The 12,617-nt window shown below is 44.4% G+C and overlaps 1 protein-coding gene across 1 annotated transcript in view; it reads left to right on the forward strand.

The window, feature by feature from the left end:
* LOC141073983 (uncharacterized) overlaps positions 1-8,789 on the forward strand; it is a 30,100-nt gene extending 21,311 nt beyond the window's left edge. Inside the window, exon 2 of the mRNA XM_073561513.1 lies at positions 7,799-8,789. Coding sequence (XP_073417614.1) covers positions 7,948-8,736 — 789 coding nt within the window. The 5' untranslated portion in view covers positions 7,799-7,947 and the 3' untranslated portion in view covers positions 8,737-8,789. The remainder of the gene's footprint in view (positions 1-7,798) is intronic.
* Positions 8,790-12,617: the final 3,828 nt, after the last annotated feature.

Raw genomic sequence — 12,617 nt, forward strand, 5'->3', positions numbered from 1 at the left:
CAGTACCACTCCAGTCCTGTATATATTCACTGCACAGTACCACTCCTCCTGTATATACACACTGCACAGTACCACTCCTCCTGTATATATATACACTGCACAGTACCACTCCTCCTGTATATATACACTGCACAGTACCACTCCTCCTGTCCTGTATATATACACTGCACAGTACCGCTCCTCCTGTATATATACACTGCACAGTACCACTCCTCCTGTATATATATACTCTGCACAGTACCACTCCTGTATATATACATTGCACAGTACCACTACTCCTGTCCTGTATATATACGCTGCACAGTACCACTCCTCCTGTCCTGTATATATACACTGCACAGTACCACTCCAGTCCTGTATATATTCACTGCACAGTACCACTCCTCCTGTATATACACACTGCACAGTACCACTCCTGTATATATATACTCTGCACAGTACCACTCCTGTATATATACATTGCACAGTACCACTACTCCTGTCCTGTATATATACGCTGCACAGTACCACTCCTCCTGTCCTGTGTATATATACACTGCACAGTACCACTCCAGTCCTGTATATATACTCTGCACAGTACCACTCCTCCTGTGTATATACACTGCACAGTACCACTCCTGTATATGTATATACTGCACAGTACCACTCCTCCTGTATATATACACTGCACAGTACCACTCCTGTATATATACACTGCACAGTACCACTCCTCCTGTATATATATACTGCGCAGTACCACTCCTTCTGTCCTGTATATATACACTGCACAGTACCACTCCTCCTGTATATACACACTGCACAGTACCACTCCTCCTGTATATATATATATACACTTCACAGTACCACTCCTCCTGTCCTGTATATATACACTGCACAGTACCACTCCAGTCCTGTATATATTCACTGCACAGTACCACTCCTCCTGTATATATACACACTGCACAGTACCACTCCTCCTGTATATATACACACTGCACAGTACAACTCCTCCTGTCCTGTATATATACACTGCACAGTACCACTCCTGTATATGTATATACCGCACAGTACCACTCCTCCTTTATATATACTCTGCACAGTACCACTCCTGTGTATATACACTGCACAGTACCACTCCTGTATATGTATATACTGCACAGTACCACTCCTCCTGTATATATACACACTGCAGAGTACCACTCCTGTATATGTATGTACTGCACAGTACCACTCCTCCTGTATATATTCACTGCACAGTACCACTCCTCCTGTATATACACACTGCACAGTACCACTCCTGTATATATATACTCTGCACAGTACCACTCCTGTATATATACATTGCACAGTACCACTACTCCTGTCCTGTATATATACGCTGCACAGTACCACTCCTCCTGTCCTGTGTATATATACACTGCACAGTACCACTCCAGTCCTGTATATATACTCTGCACAGTACCACTCCTCCTGTGTATATACACTGCACAGTACCACTCCTGTATATGTATATACTGCACAGTACCACTCCTCCTGTATATATACACTGCACAGTACCACTCCTGTATATATACACTGCACAGTACCACTCCTCCTGTATATATATACTGCGCAGTACCACTCCTTCTGTCCTGTATATATACACTGCACAGTACCACTCCTCCTGTATATACACACTGCACAGTACCACTCCTCCTGTATATATATATATACACTTCACAGTACCACTCCTCCTGTCCTGTATATATACACTGCACAGTACCACTCCAGTCCTGTATATATTCACTGCACAGTACCACTCCTCCTGTATATATACACACTGCACAGTACCACTCCTCCTGTATATATACACACTGCACAGTACAACTCCTCCTGTCCTGTATATATACACTGCACAGTACCACTCCTGTATATGTATATACCGCACAGTACCACTCCTCCTTTATATATACTCTGCACAGTACCACTCCTGTGTATATACACTGCACAGTACCACTCCTGTATATGTATATACTGCACAGTACCACTCCTCCTGTATATATACACACTGCAGAGTACCACTCCTGTATATGTATGTACTGCACAGTACCACTCCTCCTGTATATATACACTGCACAGTACCACTCCTATATATGTATATACTGCACAGTACCACTCATCCTGTATATATACACTGCACAGTACCACTCCTATATATGTATATACTGCACAGTACCACTCATCCTGTATATATATATATATACACTGCACAGTACCACTCCTGTATATGTATATACTGCACAGTACCACTCCTCCTGTATATATACACTGCACAGTACCACTCCTGTATATGTATATACTGCACAGTACCACTCCTCCTGTATATATACACTGCACAGTACCACTCCTGTATATGTATATACTGCACAGTACCACTCCTCCTGTATATATATACACTGCACAGTACCACTCCTGTATATGTATATACTGCACAGTACCTCTCCTCCTGTATGACTGTGTTGACATAGGGCTAAACAACCCCTTGGCGCATTTCCTCAGCCCCACTTAACCATACAAATCAAAACTCAGAGACCAAGTGATGGGTGAAGGTCAGTCACAGCTTTATTAAATGTTTTCTTACCAACCATTTGAAAAGGCACTTAGCTTTCTTAAAAACGCGCTCGCTGCCTAATGCCCTACTCCATATTCGCAGGCAAGTCAGCCAGCAAGCCGTAACTTATGTGCCATTACTTCTCCACCGCCACGGAGGATCCTGTTTCTCAAACAGGACTCCGACCCCCACCCATCAGTAGCAATGCCTGCTCTATGCCATCTTGGAGACCGGATAAGATATCGAGCCCGATATTGTTCAAGTGCACCCCGTCAGGTCTCAATAAAGCAGCATTATCCCCTTCCAGTTGTCTGTGTCTAACAACCAAACCTCTCACGCACCATCTTAGAAATACAGGCGTGTATGGTCCTCCTAGTGCGCTCAACGGCAATACCATCCCTAGCTCCTTGCCACACCGCCCTCGGGACAATCTCAGACCAGACTAGCACCAATTCCTGAAAAAAAAACCATGGAAACGTTCCATATCAGCCCGCATCATTGTGAGAAGCGCTGCCACCTGTACGATCATAGATCATTCCCCCCGCGTGCAGAATCCAAAATTATAGGACCCCTGGCTCCTCTTGCAATCGATACCACTTCCGGTAGAACTTGCGGCCATTGCAAGCCCCTGATGCCTCTCCACATGAAGGCCACGTCACGGAAACCTAGATGCCTCCCCCCAGGGCGGCACTCAGCTCGCTGTGCTGCTCAAAATATGTAGGAGTGTCCTAGTAACCAGACAGTCGGTCTAACGGCATCATAGGCTTGCCACGTAGACGAAGTCACCGACGAACGAACCAGCGACATCAAATGCTCGCGACCATCTCCTACAGATGCACCCGGGTCCGCTGATGGAGGAGGGACTCCATCCCCAGCATATTTATCGGGCAACGGGAGGCGGGTAACTGTCGGCGCAAGGGTGGACATGGACATACGCCCTACCGCGTCCGTAAGTGCCTGGACGGCAGCATCTGTGGCCTGCGCAGCTGCGAGAGACCTCTCAAGGGTAGCAAGACGAGCCTCGAGCTGACGCACAAGCTGTAACAGCTGCTTCTGATCTGCCATCTCTAGCCAGACCCTGGCGCTAGTATTATGTTACGGCGGCGGTACACGCTTAAAAAAATATAAATAAACGTGTTCGCCGCCCGGGGTCCATCGTGCGCCAGGTGATATAACCGCTGCTAGAGAGGCAGAGCACTATGGCGGTAATGTGCACGGGGTTAACTGCACCCTAAGTGCACAGAAGAGAGCTCTGTTATGCTCACAGAGCTGCAGGGAAAAGAATAAAGTGACACGCTACGTCTGTTCGGGGACACAGAATAACAGCGAAACTGTCACGGTAAAAATAGTCACAGAAGTAGCCTTAGGCAGCAGGACTACTCCCTCTAGACCTACCGTGAAATCAGACAGGAGGCGTCGCAACTGCACAGTACCACTCCTGTCCTGTATATATACACTGCACAGTACCACTCCTGTCCTGCATATATGCACTGCACAGCACCACTCCTGTTCTGCATATATGCACTGCACAGTACCACTCCTGACGTAGTATGCAACCATCCGCCCCAAGTCAGTCCCCAATAAAACATCAGTGGGCAGGTTTTCAGACACTCCCACCTCCCTCAACCCGCTCCCAGCACCCCAATCGAGATAAACTCGTGCCACTGGCAAAGGACAACGGGTGCCTCCAATCCCGGTGACAGTCAGGGTTTTCCCCTCAACAAACTCTTCAGGGGCCGCCAGTCCAGGACGGATGAGGGTTCGTTCAGCCCCGATGTCCTTGAGGCCTGTAGCAAGACGGGCCCCCACCTGAACAAGTTGAACGTTGTCGTCAGCCCTCCCAACCACACCTCCCACCAAAAGAACAGAGGCGTTGGGCCCGGGGGCCTTGGCTGGGGGGTTCTTCGGCCTGTTCGGACAGGCGTAAAAGAAGTGACCAGGCCTCTGGCAGTGGTGACACAGGCGACTGTCAGAAGCCGGCCTGTTGTTGGCAACAGGGACAGGGCCTCCGGAGGGACGGCTAGCTGGGGCATTGGGGTTGGTTGCTGGCTTACCCCCTTTCCAGCTGGTGGCGACTGGCCTCCGCGTCTCGGGCTTCCGGTTGGCCTCGTGGTTGTCGGCGATCTGCGCCGCTTTGTCCGCGTTCGTTGGTTCGCGGTCCAGGATGAACTGTCGGACCTCAGCTGGGCAGAGATGCAGGAACTGGTCTTTGATCATCAGGTCCCGTAGCTGCTCAAAGGTTTCAACGGACAGTCCATGGATCCACTGGTCAAAGTGGGTCCTGAGTCCTTGCCCCACATCACTGTAGCTATCATGTGGGCCACGTTGGAGGTGTCGGAACTTCTTTCGGTATACCTCAGGTGTCAGCCGATATTTGGCGATCAGCGCCTCTTTTATGGCGCGATAGTCATCATCATGCGCTTGCGGAAGAGAAGCAAACGCCTCCAGAGCTTTGCCTTTTAGCCCTGGGGTCAAGTACCTGGCCCATTGGTCTTCGGGCAGTCGGTACTGTCTGCAGGCTTTCTCAAAGGCTCGCAGAAACGTGTCCAAGTCCCCGTCCTTTTCCATCACGGGAAAATGCTCTGTCCGGGGTTTAGGAGTCTGGACGCTGCTGGGCTCACTGGTTCGGGCTGTGGGGGCATTCCACCCCCGCTGGAGCATCTCCAGCTCATGGGCCCTCTGAGCTTCTGCATGGCGCTCAGCTCTCTCAGCCTGGGATTGACGCTCACGTTCGGCTCTCTCAGCCTGGGCTTGACGCTCGGCCTGGGCCTCCTGCCGATATTGCCGGATCAGTGTCAGACGACCCTCACTGTCTTCGGCAGGGAGTTCGTCCAAGGCCATTTGCAGATAGGGGTCCACCCCGTTATGGTTGAATGTGGGGCCAGCGCTCATGAGTGGAGCCTCTGCTGCAGCCCCATTGTTACTTGAGCCCGCTTCTGCGTTCGCTGGGCTCTGGTCGTTTTCCCGTTGCACCAGAGCCGCGATCATTTGGGCTTTGTTTTTTGTTCGTGGTGTCGATCCGCCACACCCCGCAGAGGGCAATAAGAGATGCCTTGTTATGCTGCTTATACCACTCTGCTCCCATCGTAGCCATGGTTGCCAAATAAAAGACAGAAAAGAAAAACGGAGAAAAAGGGAGGGAATACTTGCAAGTACACACTAATGTCTCAGGACTAGTAACCACTGAGTCTGTTCTCCAAAACCTATGATGCAGGATTCCCGCAGGAACCGTGCAGGTCTTTAGTGAGAGGAATGATTGCTCAAACCAAATCACTAATGCTCTAGGATTATCCCACCGCTCTGCCACCAATATGTGACGAACAGCCCACCGCCGTTCATCCACTTACGGGCGACACTAACGGGGGTCCCGCTGCCACCAAAACGCGACGGACAGCGGACCCTGTGTCACCACTGTCACAATCCCACCACTGACACCGGTGTATCAGCGGACGGAGGGGCGTGACACAATGCCGGCACACGGCTATCACAGGCGCAGTGGGGCTTATCTTAGTTATCCCAACACTGGCACCATGTGACCAAAAATATCCAGCAAGCTAATCTCGCTCTACAATTTGCCGCAGGGGGAGTTTAATTTGGATGCCCCACCACTGCTATCAATCTTCCAAGTACTGCGGGGATTTATGTATATCCCACTTTCTCAGTTCCACTTTTGAACTTGCAGCTCTCCGGCGCCCCCCTTACCCTCAGGTCAGTCAGGGAACTGCACCTAGGATAATTGGTCGCCGGACGGGCTGCCTGTTGTGAACCGGCAATTAGGCTTCTGCAGTAAGGGAATTATGAATGCTGGTGCCGCAGACCCTTATTCAGCTCTATAAGACCCTTCTAGACTGCCAGCAAGCCGCAATAGCCGTGCACAACGCGCTGCCACCAGTCACGGTTACTTAATTCACAGTGTTAAATTAAGAGGGTCCGTGGCAAACCCCTTGAATTAGTAGCCATTATCTATCAAAGGCGTATAGTTCGAGTCTTAGAGCATAGAGACAGATCTAAATAATTATTTCATTTATTTTCCGAAAGAGGACAGTGATTACAGATAAAAGTTGCTATAAAATTGAGACATAAAATATGTACAGTACAGGTATAAAATAAAAGTGGAGAAAACAAAGAGATTATACTCACGGTTCCATATTGTTGTTAGGCAGACCATGCGGCTAAGGTGGGTGGAGGCGGAGCTGCACTTCTCCGCTCATCTGGGTCTTTCTAGCACGACGACTTGAGCTGTTCTGCTCTGGTTTTGTCCAGGAAATGCTTTAAAGACTTGCTATGTGACATCACGGAGAGATGCATGCTGGGTTAATCCCACCTCTCTCTTTTGGATGTAGAATTACACTAGAAAACTTATACTAATCATAACTCCGTGGGGGCAGCCCGCACAGACACATATAGGGCATCATTGGTTGTGATTTGTTGAGTACAATAATTCAAGACCAAATATGCAGTAGTTCTGATACACCGTTTAGCTGGAACACATATCTCAGGTTCTGAAAGGATTACGCTTCGCCAGAACCACGGTAGCGACGCTGTGACCGTCCGGATTACAAAAATGTGATTTTCATATCTCTAGGGTATTTGGTTCTTATGGTATAGTCTCTCATAGTTTTATTCGTTTCAAACAAAGAAGTTTTTCCCGCTCTGAAGAGGAGAGAAGGAAACAAATGGTTGTAACAGCAGGGGGGTCTCCTATTACTAGTGCGAACACAGGCTGTAGAGGAGGGGGGGTGGCACTGCTCTGTGTGTGTGTGAAGGGAGGAGGAATGAAGCTGCAGAGCTAGCAGCCTGGATTGTCATATCTGCCGGATCTTTCTGGAATGTTACAACAGAAAACATCATATTTTGTGGACAAAACCCCATACCTCACAGACATTGTACATCACATGCCTTATCTGTTTTTCCATTGACAGATGATGGACCTGAGTGGGGACTTGTTTTTTGTGAGATGAAAATTGGTATTATTTTCGCCTACATATCATTGATTGATTTCTTTTTATTTGATATTTGGGAGGCAGAATGAACAAACAGTTGAACACCACACACTACTGGCTCATCCAACAAGGTTTTCTATTAGACTGTGAACTGTCATTGTCTTGGTAAATAATTAAAGTTTTTTACATAGCTTGCCATTTTTATGTACAGTTTAAGTAGAAATGATCAAAAATATAAAACTCAAGGATATTTTATTTAAAAAAAATGTTGTTTTTTTTATCTTAGATGACTGTACCAGGAGATCAGAGGGACAGCTGACATCTTCAATTTTTAAATTTGATGATCTTAAGATCCTACAAGATACAACTGAAGTGATTTCTATTACTCCAGATATACCATCATCCATTCACAGCAAAGATCTGTCATCTGATCCTATGAAACAGGTCCCATCTTCTGATTCATTACTGACTACTAAGGAAAATCAAAGTCACAAAAGAGGCATTACAAAACAAACTGCTCCTAAAGCAAAGAAGTCATTCTCATGTTCAGAATGTGGGAAATGTTTTAACAAGAAATCACTTTGTGCTACACACCATAGAACGCACACAGGGCAGAAGCCTTTTTCATGTTCAGAATGTGGAAAATGTTTTAACCAGAAAGGGAATCTTGTTCAACACCAAAAAACTCACGCAGGGGAAAAGCCTTTTTCCTGTCCAGAATGTGGAAAATGTTTTAACCAAAAAGGGAGTCTTGTTGCACACCAAATAACTCACGCAGGAGAGAAACCTTTTTCATGTTCACAATGTGGGAAATGTTTTGCACATAAATCACTGCTTGTTTCTCACCATAGAACTCACACAGGGGAGAAGCCTTTTTCATGTTCAGAATGTGGAAAATGTTTTCAAGGGAAAACACGTCTTGATCGCCATCAAAGAACCCACACAGGGGAGAAGCCTTTTTCCTGTTCAGAATGTGGGAAATGTTTTAACGAGAAATCAAATTTTGTTACTCACTATAGAACCCACACAGGGGAGAAGCCTTTTTCTTGTACAGAATGTGGGAAATGTTTTAACAAGAAATCAGATTTAGTTAATCACCATAGAACCCACACAGGGGAGAAACCTTTTTCCTGTTCAGAATGTGGGAAATATTTTGCGCACAAATCATATTTTGTTAAGCATCACAGCAGTCACACAGGGGAGAAACCTTTTTCATTTTCTTAATGTAGGAAATATTTTACTTGGAAATCAACTGTTAATAAACATCAGAGATGTCACATAGGGGAGAAGCCTTTTTTTGTTCATAATGTTGGAATAGTTTTAACCAAAACTGAATCTTCTTAAATAGGTTGTCTCTTGTCATTCCTCATGTTTGCTGACAAAAGGATAAAACTAAACTTTATTAATTTCAAATGTAAAATTATACAAATAATTCACCCCCTGAAGGTTAGTCAGAAGGTGACTGAGGCTATGTGCACATGGTGCGAATTCTGCTGCAGATCCACAGCGCATTTGGCCCTGCGGATTCGCAGCAGAACTGCATGTGATGTACAGTAGCATTAAAGGCTATGTAAAACAAAATCCGCAGTGCACATGCTGCGTTTTTTTCCGTGCAGATTTGGTGTGGAATGAAAAATGCAGCATGTCACTTCTTTTGTGCCGGTTTGCTGCAGTTTTCCACCTGCTCCATTCTAGAAATCTGCAGGTGGAAAACCGCAGGGGAAAACCGCACAAAATATGCAGTAAAATCGCACAAAAAATGCACTAAATCTGCAGGAAAAATGCAGGTCATTTGACCTGCGGATTTAGTAAATTTTGCGTGGAAAATTCCAAAGCAGAATACGCACCGTGTGCACATAGCTTAATAGACAAAACATATATCCCACATTTCCAAGCCTCTCATTTCTACGGGTTTCATCGTCCTCACCAAAGGCGACTCATCAGGAGACTATTTAATATTGACCTATATTCAAACGAGACTAGACAAAAAACTAAAATCATGAATCATGTTATCCGAAACAGTCAGAAAACTAGCCCCATATTGGCAGATCCCAGACCTCAGACTATATACTGTGTAAGTTTATAAGCCCCTCCAGTGTCAGGAATAGATAGTATGTGACAATACAGTATAATTCTTGTGTTTTCCTCCTATAGGGACTGCCCTAGTTTGGTAATGTAACTGCTGTTAATTAGTAGTGCAGACAAATTGTCCTAGACTAAACTCAGTCTTCAGACGGCCCAATATGTACCACTCAGGGAAAACTTACCTGCTCCAAAGATCATTAGCAGCCTCTAACTAATGGCCATGCTGCGGTCTGTCAGGGAATGAGTGCAATATTGTTATAAAGACTAGGGATATGTGCAGTCATAATGTCTGGGAGATCTGTGCCATTATTTAGTATGACTACTGAAATTATCTCTGAAAGGTAAGTGTTCCCTGAGCGGTATATACGGTATTATCACATACTATCTATTCCTGACACTGGAGGGGCTTATAAACTTACACAGTATATAGTCTGAGGTCTGGGATCTGACAATATGTGGCTAGCTTTCTGACTGTTTCAGATAACATGATATTAGGGTTTTCTTCATCTAGTCTCGCTTGAATATAGATCAATAATAAATAGTCTCCTGATGAGTCGCCTTTGGTGAGGACGATGAAACCCGTAGAAATGTGAGGCTTAGAGAGTGAGTGTGTATACGTCACCTCGCCCTATATGCTGAGATGTGGGGTACATGTTTTTTCTAATAGTCACCTTCTGACTAACCTTCAGGGAGTGAATTATAGTTTTACATTTGGAATTAATAAAGTTTAGTTTTATCATTTTGTCAGTGAATCTTCTAATCAAGGGATAATTACATGTGTGTATATATATATGTATATACACTACCGTTCAAAAGTTTGGGGTCACCCAGACAACTGTGTTTTCTATGAAAACTCATACTTTTATTAATCAAATGAGTTGCCAAATTAATTTAAAATCTCGTCCAGACATTGACAAGGTTGGAAAAAAAGATTTTTATTTGAAATAATAATTTTCTCCTTCAAATTTTTCTTTCGTCAAAGAATGCGCCCTTTGCAGCAAGTCCAGCATTGCAGACCTTTGGCATGTGTACCATACGGTCAAGCTGCTCCCACAACAGCTCAATGGGGTTGAGATCTGGTGACTGCGCTGGCCACTCCATTACAGATAGAATACCAGCTATCTGCTTCTTCCCTAAATAGTTCTTGCATAATTTGGAGGTGTGCTTTGGATCATTGACCCGTTGTAGGATGAAATTGGCTCCAATCAAGCGCTGTCCACAGGGTATGGCGATGCAAAATGGAGTGATAGCCTTCCTTATTCAAAATCCCTTTTACCTTGTACAAATCTCCCACTTTACCAGCACCAAAGCAACCCCAGACATCACATTACCTCCACCATGCTTGACAGATGGCGTCAGGCACTCTTCCAGCATCTTTTCAGTTGTTCTGCGTCTCACAAATGTTCTTCTGTGTGATCCAAACACCTCAAACTTGGATTCGTCTGTTCATAACACTTTTTTCCAATCTTCCTCTGTCCAATGTCTGTGTTCTTTTGCCCATATTAATCTTTTCCTTTTATTAGCCAGTCTCAGATATGGCTTTTTCTTTACCACTCTGCCCTGAAGGCCAGCATCCCGGAGTCGCCTCTTCACTGTAGACGTTGACACTGGCGTTTTGCGTGTACTATTTAATGAAGCTGCCAGTTGAGGACCTGTGAGGTGACAATTTCTCAAACTACAGACTCTAATGTACTTGTCTTGTTGCTCAGTTGTGCAGTGGGGCCTCCCACTTCTCTTTCTACTCTGGTTAGAGCCTGTTTGTGCTCTCCTCTGAAGGGAGTAGTACACACCGTTGTAGGAAATCTTCAATTTCTTGTCAATTTCTCGCATGGAATAGTCTTCGTTTCTAAGAACAAGAATAGACTGTAGAGTTTCACATGAAAGTTCTTTTTTTCTGGCCATTTTGAGAGTTTAATGGAACCAACAAATGTAATGCTTCAGATTCTCAACTAGCTCAAAGGAAGGTCAGTTTTATAGCTTCTCTAATCAGTCAAACTGTTTTCAGCTGTGCTAACATACTTGCACAAGGGTTTTCAAGGGTATTCTAACCATCCATTAGCCTTCTTACACAGTTAGCAAACAAAGTGCCATAAGAACACTGGAGTGATGGTTGTTGGAAATGGGCCTCTATACACCTATGACGATATTGCATTACAAACCAGACGTTTGCAGCTAGAAAAGTCATTTACCACATTAACAATGTATAGAATGTATTTCTGAATCATTTAATGTTAGCGTCATTGTAAAAAACTGCTTTTCTTTCAAAAATATGGAAATTTCTCAGTGACCCTAAACTTTTGAATGGTAGTGTATGTGTGTGTGTGTGTGTGTGTGTGTGTGTGTGTATATATATATATATATACCATCAAGTAAATGTCCAGAAGAGACAATAAAGATATATGGCCCTTCAGCATAAATATTTAACTCCAATCCTTCCTTATGATAATGTAAGGACAAAAGAAGAGATCCATAAAAATAACATTTTTGTTTCAAATATTAAAAACAACAATTTATGTAAAATTAAGCAGAATGCCTCAAAAATCAGGACGGAACAACTCGTGCAAAAATCAGTGGAAAATACAAAGGTAATGAATGCCCATATATCCAAAGTTTAATGCCAAAAATATGCAAATAATTGTTTATCATAAAATGCACAGTGCCAGATATATGAAAAAATATATTATTCTTCGACTAAAACGAAATTAAGGCATTATTTTCCATTGATTGTGCCACATCATATAAGGTCAAAAGACCAAACAGCCACTTAGCATAGACAGTATTCAATACAATGAACAGCTGAATAGATGACTGCTAAGTAATCCCAACAGTCAATAGCAAGAGGTGTGAATAGGGAAAGCAGTGCATCTAATTCACTGATTATACCATGCCATGTAAGGTAATAGACCAAAATGTCACTAATTCTAAACAGTATGTATACTATAATCAGCTGACTGAGTGAACGCTAAATAATCCCAAATGTCAATAATAAAAGTTATAAGTAGTAAAGGGAGAGCGATTCA

The sequence above is a fragment of the Dendrobates tinctorius genome, unplaced genomic scaffold, assembly GCF_039654945.1.
Source record: "Dendrobates tinctorius isolate UK_male_01 unplaced genomic scaffold, ASM3965494v1 ptg000321l, whole genome shotgun sequence".
In the NCBI taxonomy this organism is placed as follows: domain Eukaryota; kingdom Metazoa; phylum Chordata; class Amphibia; order Anura; family Dendrobatidae; genus Dendrobates; species Dendrobates tinctorius.